The following is a 19813-nucleotide window of genomic DNA, read 5'->3' as shown; positions in this document are numbered from 1 at the left end:
AGCTTCACAGTGAGTCGCTCTCCTTCCTGCAGGATTCATACAATGGAAGGTGTGTGACCGAAGCTAAAAGGATTTTAAGACTCGCACCATCCCATCAATGGATTGTTTGTGCCACTCACTACTACATTTCTTTTTTTATTGCCGTTTGAGTTTCATTTGTATTATAGCACATTTTTATCTTGTTTTGTTTTTATATACTGTATGGTATTGCAGAGCATGTCACTCCATTTCACTGCACAAATTTACCTCTTCAATCTAGAATCAACACGTTTTTTCAAAATCTACAATGCCATGCTTATAAAGCTACCATCTTTTCCCCCTGTTGAACAGAAGCATACACTTTACCATGTTTAAGTGCAAAGTATGGGTAAGTGCAATAAATATTTGCCAAACAGGGTAAGTGATCAAGGAACTAGAGTGCCAGGTCGGAGAACAAGGATATACTACGAAGTTAGGATAACAAGTAAGCAACTTAACATTCAGCAGACATGCTCCCAGGAATGGGTTGTAAAATGAACTGGGATGGACAGCTTTTTGCTTCTGTGCCCCACATACCTGCACTGTAGAATTCGCAGCATCATTTAATAGATGTATGGGTCTTTTTGGTTACTTTTGTACACGCTTACAAATGGATACATTAAAATTGAGGATTTTCTCTGTGTATGTAATTGCAAAATAGATTCAGTTACCAAGGCAACATCAGTAAGAAGAAGAACAGCATATTCTAGAGTGAGTTAATGTTATATCTTTATTTGAGATCATGAGCAACAACACTAAATCACAGTATGTTAAGATTAATAATTTAAAGCACGGTTTAACAGACACGGATTAAGATGTTCCTTGCGTCAATCTGAGCTGGGATTCTTTAACTTTGCCAGTACACATCCCAAACAGAGTAAATTTAGATTCTCTTGCTGTGTCCAAGGCCTATTAAAACAGGCCATCACTCTGGTCCTGTTGTAGAGACCCAGCAGACAGACCCAGGGGCACTTTTTGGTTCACCAGCCCAGAACAAAAACATTGTCTCAGACTAAACTTTGTCATGTCTGTGAAGCCAACTCTTCATTACATAACATACAGTAAGAACACAGTATTCACTTTATCATACTACACAATATTCATTTGTTATTATTTATTTATATACATACAGTAAAATAGGGATGGCATTTCAACTCCTCAGAAAGACACTTAAGTGCAAGGCAAGTTATAATGGATGAAGCTGGCATCATGCAGGACAGATATGAAAAGCTGTACCAATCTTGCTGATATTTCTATTTCTCAATCTGTGGGTGTTCTAGAGGACACTGGAACATATTTTCCGCCATGTCTGATATTTACTGGAGGGACAGCAATGCGGTGTCCATAGTATCACTTGACCAAGCTCTGCCATCTATCCATTACTTTTACTGTCTACTGTAGTTACCATGACAGCTTTGTGACCTCATCAGAATCATTTGGCTGAAAGAGCAAACACTCAACTAGTTCTATACACAGTAAAATCCTCAGTGTTACTTTAACGTGTACAAAAGCAATCCAATTAGTTACCTTTGTACGCTGTGTGAGTTACAAATGGACACTAACACTGAGGATTTTACTGTGTACCTTCTGGGCATTTCAGTGTGGAACATTTTGAGGCATTTCAGAGCTCCTCTCTCCTTGTATCCCTTTCTTGACACCTTTGTTTTCTCGATAGATGCTAGTTTACTATGTAGATATACAGTATGTTGGTTACTTGGTCACCAGTTTTTGTTATTTAGATTAGGTTTTTCTTCTGTTTAGAAAGAATGTTATTTAGACAGAATGTTGTTTGGGCTGGTGCTAGGTTCGATGTTTACCAACCTGGTATCCTAGTTTATCTGAGACACTACATTGTTCTCTTTGCACTCTACTTGTGTGACTATTTACCCTGTTGTTTGTTGACTAGGCTTCATGCTTACTCTGCTTATTCCGATCTCGCACTTGTAAGTCGCTCTGCTAAATCATAAATTGAGCATAATAATAAGCATGTTAGTCGGAAGGAAAGTGTGGTGGAACATATCAGCTCAATTTATACATGATTGATAGTGTTGCACTTAATCATTTGGGCAGACATCCACTTCCTGTAGCTGTTGGTAACAGTCAACATGGCCTTAATTAACTGGTTGTTTATGACATAATAAAAAAAATCTACTATCTAATCCACAAAGTATATACACAGTATGTTAAGACAGTATGTTCACTGTACTGACACATCAGCCAGTCAAACTACCTAGAAAAGGCCTGTCAGTCAATATTCATAATCCATTCAGTTCCTTTAGCATTGGCAGCAACCATCTTAGTTTTACACCAGTTTACTTAGACCAGTGGTTCCTTGAGAGGGTTCCAAATGGATCCTTACACGTCTGTAACTCTGAGAGTGTACCTAATGGACCCGTTCTGTTTTTACTCAGAGTTATTGGGGTCCTTGAAATTAAACCACTGATTTAGACTAACTGGTTGACTGGCTGATGACAAACATGAAATCTGTAATGAAACAAGGCAGACAGCCAGTAACCAGTAAGTCTGTCAACCAATGTTGTCTTTCAGTTGTCGTTTGTATTCAGCTTAGCTTTGAGACGGTTGATTTTGATGGGCAGCAGACTGACCATTTCCTGGCTCAGCTCCAGCTCTGTTTCCACGGCAGCGGCTGCCTCTGGGTGGAGCTCACAGTAATCGACCACGTTCCTGGACAAGAGGTCAAAGAATACAAATGAAGCGACCTGTAGTGCAGTTGTACATATACAAACAGTAGTTAAAAGAACACAAGGGATGACTTCTTTGACGTAATGAGCTCATATTCTACAGTTCTCAAAGTGGGGTCTGGGTACCCCCAGGGGTCCCTGAAGGGTTTCCAGGGGGTCCCCAGCAAAATTAATGAAAACTTTTAATCACTTGATAGCTATATACATCGGATATTTGAACATATATTTTTTTATCGAATCTTGTATGGGGTTCCCTGGCACAAAATGTATGGGGTCTGCGGCCAAATACATATTAATTTGGCGGTCCTTGACATGAAAATGTTTGAGAAGCACTGTTCTACAGAACCAGTGAGACCGCTGGGGGATTCCCGTCCCAGGGTTGATATCAGTGAGTGGAATTTGGCAGCTTGCCTTGTTGTCATTTACTAAACATGGATATTTGTAGACCATTCATTCACAGACTCAGGGGGCCGTAGCTGAATGGGTAGAGAGAGGCCGCCTGGGGATCGGAAGGTCACTGGTTTGACACCCCTGCCTGCCCAGACAATGTGTCAAAAGGCTCTCTTGAGAGGGTTAAGACACTTAACCCCCGACAGTTCCCCGGCTGAATTAATAACGGCCACACTAAATGCAGAGGACACATTTGACATAATGTACAAATGTACAGTGACAAATAACAACTATATATACATACTATAATAACGATACATCATTTTGTCTCCTTTAGCTGTAGTCGGCGTTATGTGTCACTGTACTTCTGCACATACAGTGTATGTGAATTTCATCCTCTGCACTTAATTTTTTCATTTCTTTATCAAGATATTTTTTGGCTTTTATGTCGTTATTGATAGAATTTAGTGGAGACAGACAGGAAACAGGGGGAGAGAGATATTTTATACTTTGGCTATTCAAAAATAGCACATATACAGCAATGAGCTTATGAGAAAAAACATGAAAAAGTACATATTTTTTAAAGATTTTTTTTACTCAAATCTTTGCTTCTGGGGGTCCATGGCACAAAATATTTTGAGATGGGGAGATACAATACATAATTTTTTTTAGAAAACTGTTAGGATTTAGAAGACATTTGTAGAATCAGCCCCAGATCTTAATGGGTTAATCCAGCAAGATATGATATAGTGTAAATGTGTCCCCATACTTGTAACTGTCCAGGGACAGATTAAGGTTGTCCAGCTGAGTGCTGAGAACAGGACTGATCAGCCTGCTGTAGAGTCTGGCCACCCTGAACCGGGCCACCAGAGCCGGCCTGAGCACCTCCTCCTCCAGGCGCTCGGGAAACTTCCCCTCTGGGGAACGCAGAGAGTCCAGGAACATCTGGAAATACCTGGCAGAGGAGAGGCATTTCATTCATTTACTTAAGAGTAGCAGTAACCCTACCCGCCAGAAAATACATTGTACAGCAGGGGTCTTAAAGGGATATTTCACTTTCAAAAACAATTTGGGTCATTTTATCGTCTACTCAGGCTTTTGTGACCTAGCCTGGTAAACCCTCCCTCCGGAAATCTCATTTCTATTTGATTCCTGGAGTGAGTCTGGCATGAACCGCCTCTCTGCAATATTGGCTGTGTATGCCAAACGGCCGCGCCTATCAGCGTCGTCGCTCATTGTTCTGTGATTGACAGCTTACGTTGGCCAATCAGGTGGCGAGTTCGAGTGAGCCCAAAACACGAACGGCAGCCATCTTTTTCTTGTGCGGCCAATTCTCCGCTATTTTTTTACTTCAAAAAGCTCTCTAACTTCTATTTTGAGGCACGGAATTTACTTATAAGATATCGTTTGGATAGAATTTAGTTGTTTAACTTCATATATGTGGTCAATTAATCATGACAAAGCCTATTTAAAAAAAAATAATTAGAGAACCGGTAGGGGCGGGCAGTGACACCATTGTACCCGAAAAAGGCAACCCATTTTGGGTATGGCTGTCTCAAAAGTCCCGTCGCGTCACATTAAGACTGGTGAACTGCTGATTGGCTGAAGGGGAAAAATTATCATTGGCTGAAGGGGTTGTCAGTCAACGGTATTACTCCCGCCCAACTCCAGCACAGCCAATATTGCAGACAGGCGGATCAGGCCAGACTCACTCCTGAAATGAAATGGAATTGAGATTTCCGGAGGGAGGGTTTACCAGGCTATTTGTGACCCCCCAGACAGTTTTTAAGTTGCTTGAACCATGTTAGATTAATCGGAAACACCCGTCCTTGGTTCTGGTGACTGATATTGTCCTTCTAATACGTGAGGAGACCGTGTTTTTTCAATTACTTTTTTCATTTATTTTTAAAAAATATTTTGGAAAATGAAAACAATAAAATAAAATAAAAATAATAATAAATGAAAAAAGTAAAAGAAAAAACACGGCCCACGGCTCACGTATTAGGAGGGCAGGATGAGTCACCAGAACCAAGGACGGGTGTTTCTCATGAATCTTTGAAGTTATTATGGGTTTGTATAGGAAGGGGGTGTGTCTGATAAAATGAATATCAAATATCAAAATATAGAATCAAGCAACGTAAAAACTGTCCGGGGTGCTCCCAAAAGCCTGAGTAGACGATAAAATGACTACATTTTTGTAAAGTGAAATATCCCTTTAAATGTATTTCAGGCCAAGGACCCCTTAGCAGAGAGAGAGATGAAGCCAGGGACCCCCCACTACAAATTGTATAAAATTGTGTTGCAGATTAAACCTTTTCATCAATTTCATAGATAGTTTCCTTGACTATCATCAGTGTCGTGTAAATTAAGTTTTTTTTGTTTATTTCAGACATTTAACCACTTTAACCCTCAATACTAAGTAAACTTGAACTTTGGCTCTGTACTTGGTTTGCTCCTTTTTCCTTCTACACCAAACCTCTTTGCCGAAAATAGCAGATCTACAAGCTCACAACGCCTCACAGTGTGATGCGTTGTGAGCTTGTAGATCTGCTATTTTTGGCTAATGTTCCTCTCAAAATAGGGATGCTATAGGGTTCAAGTGGTTAATATAAAAATAAAAAAGGTTCCTATCACACAAAGATTTAGCGCCAACCCCTGTAGTAACTCTGAGGACCCCTGTTGAAGACCCCTGTTGTACAGTAAATTAAGAGGTATATAGATAACATGTTTATTCAAATTAATAACAAAAAGGTGTGTAATAAAAGTATTGCTTTCCCCCAAAACATTATTGATTCTGAAATGTTGTTGGTCTGACAATTATTATTTAGTTTACCTCTGTAAGCTGCATTATCCATGTGTGCTTCAGTAATTTTGGGGTAAGGTGATTCTTTTCCCTAAAGAAATTCTTTGTGGCAGCCATTACGTTACAATGTAGCAAACGGATTGTGCCTCATAAATGTCATGGTGAAATAACTAACTTTGTGCAACAAGGTGTTGGACAAGTGTGACATCTAGTGGCTGAATGTTGTCTATTGCCCCTTTTAAGAAATCTGTGCTAAAAGTATAAACACATAGATACATACACACATGCACGCACACGCACACACACACACACACGCACTAACTTGGTAGATGAAGAACAGAGGTGGTTGAATTTCTTAACAGTGTGGTTTTCCAGAGCCTCTGCGTCATCCTGTCTGTTGGCTAGTGTTAGCTTCAGGTCCATCATCTCGTTGTAGGTCTCAGCCAACTCAAACATCAACTGTCTGCGTATCAACAGATAGTACTGGGCATTCAGGTCTATAGTTTCATAGATGGGATGAAAAAAAGAGACACTTAGTCAAAAAGCAGCATTGAATTAGCACATAAACTAAAAAAAAAACATGCTGTCAAAGAAAATAATTTGTGCATACAACTTATGTTAAATAATTGTATTAATACATTATATTTTGTTCAAACATGCTTCTTCCCATCTCTCCTCCTTGACTCTAATCTATTCTTCAGTCTCCTCTAGTCTAACCTATAACTATTCTGTTGTATTCAGTTATATTCTTAAATATAATTTTAAGATGAATAAAGTCCCTTTCCCTTTGAGTTTAATGGTGGCCCAGTTAAACCTGATGCGACTCCGTACCGATGCAGACTGGTTCCATCATGTCGACTCGTCGTTTGTGCATCTTGCAGCGTCGTTCCAGGTCTTCCTCATAGAAGGCCAGGGCCCTGAACAGAGCACTGTGGTCCCGTAAGATCTCAACGTGGTCTGTCACATAGCCGTCCATCTCAAAGTACTCCTTAGCCTGGACAGGTCCAAAGAGAATCATTAAATATTGTACAAATTTTTCTCATTTAAAACTTTCTCACAATTTTGACATTTTAAATTCCCTCCTGTGTGTACTTTGGTCCCTGTTACTGCCAGCCCCCACTGAGGGGTAGACAACAGGACAGTGACAGGTTTCACTGAGAGAACACAACACATGCAGAGGTTCACGCTTCGCTATATCCCCCAGTTGTCCTTCTGGTTGGGTTTTGAGACAATCATTTGTTCATTTGCTTAAACAAAAAGTTGTAAAAAGTGTTTAACCTATACTCCAGCTGGACACACCCCACATGGAATATAACTAAGACATAACTGTACACAGACAGACCTACAGACAAATAGATGCATAGATGTGGGAATAGGGATAGTTTAACAAGGCTTTACTACAGCTTAAAAAAGTGTATTTTACATTATGGTTTCTGGTATTGCTACATAAGCAAAGCCATAGAGTAAAGCTATGAATTACAGTTATGGGACGATAGAACAACTCCATCATAACACTCAGGCAAGTTTTGTAGCAATTCTATAGCTCACTCTATAGCTACACTAGTCTTGCATAGCCAGAACGGAGATCGCCTACCGTCTGTTGACATATAAATGCAACGTAGCGGCTAGGACTGGGTGAAAACTATTCAGAGATTAAAATAATGTGATATGATTAGTTTTCAAAGCAGTAGGCATAGGTTTGTTGTTAGTGTCAGTTTTCTCCGCTGTTCTAGCCACTACATTGAATTTTGATGTCATCAAACTTATTGTTAGGCAGAGGTCTCTGGTCGTCTGGCTACACGAGACTATAGCCACACTGGCTTCGGTCCTGCTGTGTGAACTTCTCAAAACCTCACCTCTTAACAGTGTTGGTTTGTATATACCTGCATGCATGCTTTCAAAACTGTGTGGTGCCTACCACTAGAATTTAGACACTTAGAAGAGAATGGCGATCCTACTGAACTTCAGAGAAGAGATAAGTGTGTGTGTGTGTGTGTGTGTGTGTGTGTGTGTGTGTGTGTGTGTTGTACTGTATACCTGTGTGACATAGTTTTGTCCCACTAGAAACACAGCTCTGGCCTCAGTGAAGTCCAACGGGAACAGGTATTGCACCTGGAACATAGAAACTACTACTGAAGGCACTGATTTAATTAACTACTTGTTATTCTACTGTATTTCACTCTGGGTTTGAGTGAACTCTGAGACAGTGACAGTATTACAGTACATTTTTACAATACTTTTTAAACTATAAAACCTTTGTTAGTTATGGTGGTAAAAACAAGTTAAATGCTTATTTTCTGTGTACAGGTAATGTACATGAATATTTTGCAAAAAATATATAATTAAATAAATACTGGAATGGGGCTAATATAATGAGAGATTTGAGATTCCAGTTTGTCATACAACTTTAAATATGTTCAATACTGAAGAACAAATTAATTGTAGTACTAAAAATAGAAATACTACTGTACTAGTAATAGTGATAATAATTTATAGACCTTCTCTTCCAGGCTGGCAATGGAGTCAAAGGTGTCTTCAGAGCCAAACACCAGAGTGCTCTTCTTCCCTTTCTCCTCCTCCTCCTCCTGTCTCCTCACTCTCTTCAACTCCTCCTGGCGATCCACATCCAGGTCCCCGATGTTGTCCTGACCGAGCACACACAGTTTGTTTTTAGAGTTCTAGGCCAAACATACACTCTCCATAACCACTTTCAAACACACACACGTACAGTCTGACCCACACACATGATTCCATTCATTACCTCTAGTAGCTTCTTGGTGTCTTGCAGCAGGTTGAGACAATATTTGATCCAACACCGAGCTATCTCTGCCCTCTTCTGTCTAAGCTGGTCTCTACGTTCACTCTTTGCCTCACCTGAAAGACAGTGTAAAGAAAAGGAAAGAGCAGAAAGAGAGCGAGACAGAGGGTGTGAAAACAAAGAGAGGGGGCCACAGATAAGTTCTAAACAAGTGCAATGTTATATATACCCTTCAATCCTCATCCTTCTTAATCTTGACCTATCTGCAGCATTTGATACAGTCAACCACTAGCTTCTCCTGGACACATTTTCTGACCTTGATATCACTGGAATGGCAGTCAAGTGGTAACTCCTCTTACCTGACTGGTCATACATACCAGTTTATTTTGGGAGGTTTCATAATCCTGTCTTAACTTTACTTTATTTCACTTTACAACAGATCCCATGACCATGTCATCTCTGCTGCTCACAAGTTCTCCTATCACTGTTTTTCTCCTTCCCTCTCTCTACCACACAGGTTGAAGAGCGCACCGCTGCATGCCTGGCTGACATCGCAGAATGGATGTCTTCCCATCACCTCAAGATCAACATAAAAAAAACAGAGCTTCTCTTCCTGGGAAGTCTTTCCCCTGCAGGATCTTTCCAGTAACATTGACAACAGCCTGGTGACTCCTGCTTAAACTGGCAAGAACCTGGGATTGGTCCTGGACACTGGAACTACTGCAACTTCCCCCTTCCTGTAATTCTTCTTACTACTTAATCAACGCCCCCTGGCGTCTCCCATAAGCGAGACATTGTGTGAGTAATACTCGAATAACCGGGGTAACCCCCTACTTACAGAATATGATCCAACCCTACACTCCCGCTTTCAGACACTTCCATCAGCAAACACAGGATGTCTGTCCCTCCCTTCCTTACAACACCCTGGCCAGTGCTCTCAAGCGACCTAGAGTCTTTTCCCTCCTGGCTCCCAAGCTGTGAAATGTCCTCCTCCCTCCTTCAGTAAGGACTGCAGACTCAGTCACCATATTCCGCAGCTGTTCTTCAACAAATGTAGCTCTGTGCAGATAGTTTAACTAATCTATAACCACAGCACAAATTTGATTTAAACTCATATAGCAATATTACTCACTCTCCTCTGCTGCAGCCTCAGAGGGAACCTCCCCTTCCAAGCCTGCTATGACAGTGGCTGCGGAGAGGCAATGTCTACCTTCCATGTAGCGGCCCTGAGACAGACAGACAGACACACACACACAATGATGATGCCTCCTGTAGGATTTTTCTCATTGCAGCTAAAACGTTGAACCTCTCTGGAAAACAACTCTGGAATTGCGAGAATTGGTGAAAATTGATCTTAAGTTAAGGTTAAGTTCTCCCTCTGATATATATTTGAATTACTTATACAATTTACATAATTATTTACAATATTGACATGAAGGGCGTGGTCAGAAATGCAAACACATGTTGCCAATAATACATATTTAGAGATATGTTAGTCATTTAAAGCTTCTCTTTGAGATAAACCAAGCTGTACCTGTAATACACCAAACTAGAAAGGATAGATTGTAGTGAAAAAAGTGTCATGGAAATAATGGGAGAATAGAATATCCACATAATATCCACAGTATAATATACACAGAATTGTGTCAACAAATTTTACACAATCAACAAAATTGAAATGGCTATTGTAAGCCATGCCTTACCTTGGTAATGTAGTACTGTGATAATGTAGCAGCATTAAGAGCCCATTCCATTGGGTTGTACTGGTTTAGTTTTAACTGCCTCTGTAGTGTACTGTGACAGTAAGATGCAGCACGCTCAATCTCACCTGAGAAGCAAAATAAGTTGCATTTAATGTATTATCATCATCATAATCATTATTGAAATTATTAGTGGAATAATAGCATACTTTATGATAGATATTTCAGAGGACTATTTTTGTGCACAACAGTTTCACTGTTGACAAGAATCATAATATTAGAAGAAACCAATTTCTGTTATTTTCCGTGCAAGCTTTTGTTCTTACAAGTTTGTACTTGGTGTGCAAAGTAACAATGTGTGGGTCATAAATAAACCCAAGCGTCCCACTGATAAACGTACAAATGTGGGTATGAAGTACCATACTGTTGTTTAAATGAGCATAGTTCAAATATTGTAGTCAGGTTTTAAAGTCCAGGTCATGTGAATGTATCTATGACATATCATTTTCACCACTGTTGCAGGTGGGTGAAGAGGAATGCTGGCAGGTGCAGGTGCCATCAAGAGCTGACCTGTACATCGCAGCGCAAAGACCTCCAGATTACTAAGTGTAGTAATTTGCCAACACCTCACTCACCAAGATTCTTATAGACCTGAGCCAGGTAGTACAGGGTATGGGTGTAAGCCAACTCAAACCTAAAGGGAGACACAGAGAGGAGGGGGACATGTGGATTACAGAGAAAGGGGAGAAAGGAGTTAACACTCCAATGCTAGGACGATGCTAGGGTGATCAGGATCGTTGATGATTTTCTGGACATTCACTCTACTGCTCTGGGTGTAGAGCAATGGTTCTCTAAGTGGGGTCTGGGGACCCCCAGGGGTCCTTGGGGGGGGGGGGGGGGGGGTTCCAGGGGGTCCCCAGGAAAAGTATAGCATCACAATCATTTTACCCACTTTATCCATTTATATATTGGCTATTCAAAAATAGCAGATCTACAAGCTCACAGCACGGCACAGCTTTTTGCTTTGCATTTTTGACAAATCTTGAAAGTGAAGTGAACATTTTTTAACACAAATCTTCTCTTCTGGGGGTCCCTGGCACAAAACATTTTCAGATGGGGGTCCGCAGCCACATATATATATATATATTAATTTGGGGTCCTTGGCACAAAACAGTTTGAGAACCACTGGTGTAGAGGTCCTGGTGATGTGCTGCGCTGTCTTAAACACCCTGGCTGATGCAGCTTCCAGTGTTTCCCCTATATGCATTAAGCAGTGGCGGGCCGCCACCCCTTAAATCTTTTTATTTTTTTTAAAATCATGGACATATCTGTCATTGGCAGGTAATGTGTTAAGTAAGAAGTGTGAGTACTTCCTCCACCACTGTCTTTTTTGTTATGTATGACAGTTTGTCTTAGTAGGTCTAATAAAAGTATATTTTCCTAAATCTGGAGAATTCATATGTAAACTATACAGATATTGTCCTGCTCATTACTGTGCACATGTACTATATAAGTCTTCATGTTTGAGCACAAATATGCATTTTGAGAAGCCAAACATTTTCGGCATGCGCGCGCACGCCAAATACCGTGCGCGCACCAGCCTCTCTCAATATGTAATGATGTGTGTGTGTGTGTGTGTGTGTGTGTGTGTGTGTGTGTGTGTGTGTGTGTGTGTGTGTTACCTCTTACTCCTCTCCTGATGCGTCAGCAGATTCTCTTCTGTTGAGAAGTACTCTGTCATGTCAGTAGGGGGACTCCCTTCCTGAAATAAATAGTAAACAGCTCTCCTGAAGTCTACTTGTCCATCAGCTAGTAAAACAAATGCTAGTCAGTAAACCATTTGGTCAGTCAAAGTGTCTATGGAGTACGTAGCAGCAAGCAACTCAGTCAGTTATTAAATTGGTGCTGGGAGTACAACTCATGCATGTAGCATAGATGCATCTTACAAAGTGAGCTAATGATCATTCTTGTCATTAGTTGTAAGTGAACCAGACAGTAAACCAGCCTCACATTCTTCATGTATCGCAGATAGATGGACTCTGCCGTTTCCAGGAAGCCTTGAGCCGTCTCTGTCTCATCTCGGCCAGCCCAGAGGATGCCTAGTTGGTTCTGATGGAGAACACAAACAGCCACTCAGTAACCTGTCTGTAGCATTTAGAGTGGTCTCAGACTTCAAAGCTAGATGGCTCATGATGAACAATAAACAGACCGTTATGATTGCATTAATTACCCTGACGTTAATGAATAAGGACACGTTCTCAGGCGACACGGAGCATTTATCCAGGAGTTTCATGCAGTTCATCAGATGCTCCTGGCCTGCAGACAGCTCCTCTGTCTCGACGTGGTTGACGCCCAGATAATACTCCACGGCCCCCAGCCTGGCGTCCCCGAGCCCAGCCGGGGAGTCACCGCTGGAGCCTCGGGCCAAACCATCCTCCTTCTCCCCGTCCACTGTCTGCTCGGCGGGGGGCGGCTGGTGGTCAGCAGCAGCCCCATGGTCCCCATCCTCACCGCGGCTGTCACTGTCACCCTCCTCCTCGCTAGGCTGGAAGTCCTTCAGTGAGCAGTATATCTCCCTGAGCAGCTCTCTGGCCTTGTACTTGGAGCGGAAAGGGTCGTTGCCGGGGTCTTTGAGACATTCTACCTCGGAGAGGTTCTCGGCGGTGGTGAATTTATCACAGAGAGCTCTCCACTCTGAGCTGTTGATGGAAGCCATGTTTTAGCTTAGCGACGTCACGTCAAATGAGAAAGTCGGTACCACTGTGTTCCATCCGTTTAACTTGACGTCGTCATCAGGCGGCCGGAACCACCAACCGGAACCTCCGGTGCCGTGCACCTCTAAAATGATTCCCCTAGTTTAAAATGTGTTTAGTTTGGTATAATCGTTTCGTTTCTTTCGGTATAATAATAGTTTGGTTTGTCCATCTTTTATTCTAACTTGTAGCAGGACTAGCGAGACTGAAATAATTAATTCGTATTACGTGGGGGAAACAATGAGACGCCAACCAGAACCCACCACCAGAACACCACTCCCTCCCCCTTTTTTCTATAGCGGATCACACGGCTCAGTTTAGAATGAATACCAGACTTTCCTCCGCGGTGGAAAGTCTACTCCTATGGTCTACTCTGGTGAAGCAAGGTGCCTCGCCCTCGACCCAGCCTCCTCTAAAGATTCCGTTTCCGGTTCGTGCCGCAGTGTTATCGTTCCGACCATGATGTCATCTTATGAATACGGCGAAGTTTCTTCACTTCTCTTGGAATACATTGTTTGATGTGTCCATGTTTTATTCCAACTAAAATGTGACCAGTGAGATCTCACTGTTCACATGCATTCCACAGTTGTATTTTATTTTATGAAACAGGATCTTTCATTGTGGGTTCGGTAGACCTCAAATGTACCGTACACATGTGTTGTCCCCCCCACTACCCCAGTGACAACAAACTAGCCAATCACAGCGCGACTGACCCTCCAGGCTATGGGTATCAGTTCCAGCTCCATTTATATCCTGTGTTCTGTATGAGTTCTCTCTCCTGATTGGATGAAATTGGTACGGCATCGACCTGAATGACCTGAACACGTGTTTTCTGTATGGTTTTCTGAGATGGAGAGATGGGGACCCCTGTTGGACAAACACGATATTGCTATGTGAATATAGACCTATTTGACCCATTAACCACTAAAACAAGCTCTGAGAGATGGTGTAACACTATTAATACTGGCCAGGCTGCCAGCATGGATTGGTTTTGACATTGAAATGTAAAATCACACAAGTATGGCATTTTTTCAGAAACATGGATGAGGAAAAAAGTAAATTATTTTGGTGGATGTTATACCAAAACTGTGGAATATAAGATGAAAAATGTCACTAGCTCAAGATCATACAATTCCTTCCAATATCGAGAACACCATTCAAAACCGAATAGAACATGGCGACCTTCGACCGAGTTTGAACTTTGGTCATGTTTTGTGGATTAACAGTATGTGTACAAGTGTGTATGTATATGTTACAGTATGATTGGAGAACCAGTACGATTGAAGAAAGCGCGCTCGTTTTTACCACCCACCCAGCACTAGAGGGAGCCACAAGCCAGGCTTGTGCACAAACATATATGGCCACACACACACACACACAGTCACACACACACACACACACACACGCGCACGCGCTCATGCTTTTTTTGGTTTATTGAAAGCAGGACTGTTTAGATACTTTTATTGTGTTCTGGCTTTTGTTTTACCTTCTCCCTGACACACACACACACACACACACACACAGTGATCCATGAAAAGAACTATTCTGTCCCTATCGGTTTACAACTCAAACGGCGCTGAGTCAACTAGTGGAGCATCGGCCGGTCAGCGCGGGCACTCGCGCCTGGAGGCGCGAGGGCGCGCTTCCTCGGCCTCAAGCTCCACTAAGTCGGCGCGCCATGCGTGTGAACGCGTGTTCGGCGTTCCCCTCATAGATATTATGGTTCCCCTAGCGTAGCTTCCTGGTTGCTATGTGGGGGGGAACAACAAAAGACAGGTCTCCGTCGGCGCATCAAAGCCCCGCCTCTCCGCGCTCTCCTTCTCCTCCTCGGAGGAGGAGGAGAAGGAGAGAAGGAGAGGACGGGACGGTTTATTACGCGAGGAGGAGGAGGCTCCTCTTCCTCGCGAGCCTCGCGTAATAAACCCCCGCCTCGCAGAGCCGCGTCCTCCTTCTCCTCCTCGCGAGCCTCGCTAATAAACCCTGTCTCGAAAAGCCCCGCCTCGCCCCGAAGGAGCCCCGTGCCTAAAAACGAGCGCTCTGTCTTCAATCGTACTGGTTCTCCAAACGTACTGTGACATATACACTAAATATACACACATTTGCTAAATGCCTAAATTGTAATTTGTAATATATGTGTGTGATATGTGACTTTGCTGCTGATCATTCTCTAGATGGAGGTTTCATGTGATAATAGAAATCAATGTACAAACACACCAACTGACATTACAGTACTTTAATACCAGTTTAGGACAATAAAGCATTTGAGGACATAGAATCAATCCATAAATCAGGGAATAAATTAATGAGTATGACACCTTAATAAAGTGACAAGTATATTAATGACAATCAAAAACAAACCATCGTAAATATTTTATCAGGAGCAGCCTGCTTAGCCCAGGTTACAGTAGCCCAGTTGTTTTTCAGGAGGAATACTTCAGTTAATTTTTATATTTAAAAGACCTGACCAAAAAAAGAGAACAGAAAGCCTAAAAGAGTCAACTAGTAGTGAATTCATTTGTTTTGTAGTTCCCTTCTTGCTCCAGAGATTTTTTTTTACAAGGATGTACTTTTTCAATCATCTGTCACTGGGCCTACTGTACAAGGTATTTGATGGATTGGCTGGCTTGCTATTCTAAATGTCTTTTTCATTTGTAGAATCCAAGTAACAAAATGTAATTATGATACATACTGAAATTGTGTTAAAAACAATCCTAAGTGCTACTGATGATCACTTATATGGTTAGGTGCGCTTGTTTTGATGTCCAGGTTGAGGTGGATGTTGTAGCCACAGGACCCCACCGTGTCGTTGGTTCCCACAACAGTACAGCAGATGATACTAAGATTTCAGCTTCTTCTCCATGCTGAAATAACACAACAACAGATACGATTTAAACCATTCAATTCCCTCATTTGTATGGCCTTTCTGCTTGCTGCATTTAACAGTGTACGTAAATACATAGATGGAAAGATGAGAATGCAGAGAGTGAGAGAATAAGGGGAGCGAAAAACATCACACACACTATGGTTGATGGGATAGCTGATGGTTACAATAACATTTTCTTTGAAATTGTGATATACAGGGCCCCAGGCTCCTTTTTAGGAATGTAGTTGAGCAAATTTGTTTGCAGTAATACAAACAGCAATTTGCACTTGCAATTCTGCCCTTAGGACTTACTTGTATTTTATGAGCCGACTCCCCTGGACGAGCTGTGCTCCCTCATTGGTGAAATGACAAGCAAATAGCAGCCAGTTGCGGGGCTGGACCTTGTAGGCGAACCGCATGAAGAGCAGCGAATAACAGGTCAGAGCTGTGATCAATCAAACAATCAAACAATCATGAGGAACTGTCCCTTTGTTATTACAGCAACTTTGTCATACAATAGCCTCTCAATGCTTGTGTCATAGATTAGCTGTTATGATGACTTTCATAACAACATGAATTTCCCTTGGGACAAATAAAGGTGTAGTTATGACAGAAAGACTTAAATTCCAAACATGGAATCTGGTGGCAGAATATTTCATCTGCTGCCTGCACTTGTGTATACATTTCAAATCAGGAGTATACTACTTCAACTTCATCAGGCTCCCACGAAATAGCAAGAGTGTGTGCTCTCCAACGATATCAGACAAGCATACTGGTAGATCACTGAGTCTAGTCTACCACATAATCGCAACTCCTCGGGTTCAATGTCCTTCCCCGTTTCTCTCTCTGCCCTGAGTTTCCTGACTCTCAAGCAAGAACTGACGTCTTACCATATCTGTCATCTTTGAGTACACTGTGTTCCATGCCATTAAAACATTTGGTTACTCCAATCTAGAGCGACTTACAAGAAGTGCCATATATCAACATTAAGGGAACGTGGGGTGGCGAATACATTTCTACAATATAATACTAGAAATGTGAAAAGATGGTACACGGTACATGTATGTGTACCATGCACTGTGTGGAGTTGCATATGTCATGTGAGTGAGTGCATGTATCTGTTTTATGTATTCTGTGTATGTGTTTTTCCATGTGATGTGTGTCTGAGTGTGTTCATATATGTGGCTCACCAAAGGTCATCCTGCCGCTGATAATTTCAGGGCTCTTCTTCATATCTGAGATGGCTGCTATTGGAAGACCCCAGTTAGCTACTGGACCCCAGAAATGCTGTATGCGTGCACAAACACAAACACACAAAAAATATTATTTATATTGCTGGCATGTAGTACCAGTAACATACAAATGTAATTGTGAAGTAAACTGGTTCGAAGGGGAAAAGCATACTAACTAGGAAACACAAGAAATAATCAAGGTCACAGAGAGAATAGCAGGCAGAGCAAGATGGGAAGGCAAAAAAAGAAAAACAGATTGAAAAGCTGAGCACTTACCGTGCTGTGATAGTGGTGTTTTTCCAGGACAACATATGAGAGAAAGTGAGAGATATAGATAGAAATTAGATAAGTCATAAGAGTGATATGAGACAAGAGCTATCAGCTAAAATAGGCCATAAACTGTCTCTGAAAAAGCGAATATAAGCGAATATATCCGTCCCAAGGTGAGAAACTGAAATCTCTTCCAATGCGGTTCTGCACTATAAAAGGCAAGGCACAAAAACAGCTAGATCGATTTACTAAATTAAAGATAATGTGTATAAAGTCACCTGCAAATTATCCAGTCATGGATAAGCACACAGGTTAGAGGTTACTAATTTTGTCTAAGAGTTGTAAAAAAAAAAAATGGTATCAATACCGAGTTAATATGGAGGAAACTAACAATGTTTACTGATCAACACAAGACCCAAAACAAAGAGCAAACAAGTGGCTTTGTGGCAATGCATGATTACTAGAATGAGAGGTTATTTGGGCATGGACAGGTGTAAACAATGAATTCTCAGACATAGACAAACTTAAGTCATGCTAATTGGAATATGTAATATTCCTCAAGGGCAGGCAAACCAACCACTGTTACCTATCACACAGTTTGCACAAATAGTGGACAGACTTGTAGAGCTGGAACTGGCTAACCCCCCTTACAAGCACTTGGCAGTTTGACTCGGTTACACAGACAACGTCTCGCAATCGCAATGCGAGTGACCAGTGCGTTGCGAGCTTGTGGATCGGCTATTTTCACAATATTTGCCTCTTCCTTACGTAATATTTGACAATTTGGTATTTAAAAAGTCATTAAATTGTAACTTTAAGAAATGTGCAGATACCCTGTATACACTTATACTGTATGTTGGTTTGTTTACTGTTGAGTGAGAAAACAATGTTGCACATTAAGCTAATCATCCAGGGACCCCCCCCCCCCCCCAAATAATTTGGGGACCCCCAGTTTGGGAACTGGGGGAACTTGACAGGACAAAAAAGTAGTTTAGTGTCCCTCGAAATGAAAGTATGAGCACTAATGAAAAAGAGAAATGTGTAATAACTTCCCCCCCTGTATTTTATGCCTTTAGATTCCTTGCCTATAACTGCCTTAATTCAGGAGAAGCAAACTGTTGTGACCCTTGTTGATTTGATATCACGATAATGATCATTATCGACTGAATGAGTATTTTAATTACTCTTTTAATGATTAACTTTTTTTCAAGGTGAGATTACCTACACAATATGATAGTGCAAGGTTAAAGTACACGAAGACCCTATTGTAGAACTAGTCTGTTAAAAGTCCAAGTTCAGTGTTCAAAATGTACTTATTGGCATCAAGTATTGGCATCAAAATATACTTAAAGTACCAAAAGCAAAAGTATTCATTGTGCAGAAGGTCCCATTTCACAAGTTTTCAAATGTATACAAATTCTTTGAAAATAGCACTTTACAAGCGACGCCTTGTGAGCTTGTAGATCTGCTATTTTCAAATTACCTGAAGTGTTTTTGTAATAATAATCTAATTCTACAAAGTAACTAGTAACTGAAGTTTTCAAATAATTATAGTGGAGTAAAAGTACAATATTTGCGTCTGAGATATACTGGGGTAGAAGTAAAAGTATTGAAAATTGGAAATACTAAAAAAATACCTCAAAATTGTACAGTACTTGATTAAATGTACTTAGTTACTTTCCACCATTGAGTAAAAGCAAGTCTATACATTATAGTTTATATTACATATTAATATATATATGGTTTTATTAGACGTTAAGTAGAATTTTAAGCCAACCTAGCTAAAGCTGCTTAGCCACGTTAGCATGAGTTCTTCATGAACTGGACTCGTATTAAACGTCTCACCTCATCAGATACTCCCTGAATTCCTTGCTCTTCAGGTGATCGATAGCTTTCCGTGCAATAGTCCCGGCCATGTTTTAGGCTGGAGTCTTCTAGATGAGAAGAATAGTCTTGTCAGTTAGAGCTGCAGCAGATTGTCTTCACAGAGACACAGAGGACACCTGACCTCAACCCAGAGCTAGGAGCTAAATCACAACATTGCACTTTACGACATTGTCGTAATATTTGTTCTTCTTTTGCTTTTCTTGTGTGTTGTAACCATTATACGGTGCAGACCGCCACCTAGTGTACTGGGGTATGTCTACCGTTTCATTCATAGTTTTCAGGAAAGAAAGAGGTAGAGCAAGGAGAAAAACAGAAAAGAAACATGTTAAAAGATAAGTCAAAGATATCTACACATAATACACAAAAAGCAGCAGGTAGCCTAGGTTAGATCACCCTGATCCCTGATCATCAAGTCATGTTGTCCGAATGTCTCACGC

The 19813-nt window shown here is 41.2% G+C and overlaps 2 protein-coding genes across 2 annotated transcripts; both read right to left on the bottom strand.

Moving 5' to 3' along the window:
• Positions 1–514: 514 nt before the first annotated feature.
• On the bottom strand, positions 515–13159 carry kifbp (kinesin family binding protein). Its single transcript, XM_080428361.1, has 13 exons — positions 12602–13159; positions 12382–12480; positions 12054–12133; positions 11007–11065; positions 10375–10499; positions 9804–9897; positions 8675–8787; positions 8412–8558; positions 7951–8025; positions 6745–6907; positions 6236–6410; positions 3880–4065; positions 515–2703 (listed from the first exon to the last, which is right to left on the bottom strand). The coding sequence occupies exons 1-13, from the start codon at positions 13085–13087 to the stop codon at positions 2562–2564; spliced, it is 1944 nt and encodes a 647-aa protein (XP_080284487.1). The 5' UTR covers positions 13088–13159; the 3' UTR covers positions 515–2561.
• A 3136-nt stretch (positions 13160–16295) lies between these two features.
• mpc1 (mitochondrial pyruvate carrier 1) lies at positions 16296–19515 on the bottom strand (the record flags this gene model as incomplete). The annotated part of the gene is made up of 4 exons (XM_080430720.1): positions 19335–19515; positions 17496–17499; positions 17178–17274; positions 16296–16432 (listed from the first exon to the last, which is right to left on the bottom strand). Exons 1-4 carry the CDS (start codon positions 19403–19405, stop codon positions 16296–16298), a joined length of 309 nt encoding a protein of 102 aa, XP_080286846.1. The 5' UTR covers positions 19406–19515.
• Between the last annotated feature and the right edge of the window lie 298 nt (positions 19516–19813).

The sequence above is a fragment of the Gymnoscopelus braueri genome, assembly GCF_963280865.1.
Source record: "Gymnoscopelus braueri genome assembly, chromosome: 1".
In the NCBI taxonomy this organism is placed as follows: Eukaryota; Metazoa; Chordata; class Actinopteri; order Myctophiformes; family Myctophidae; genus Gymnoscopelus; species Gymnoscopelus braueri.
Note: the sequence above shows the minus strand (reverse complement) of the source record. Positions and strands in the feature narration are given on the sequence as shown.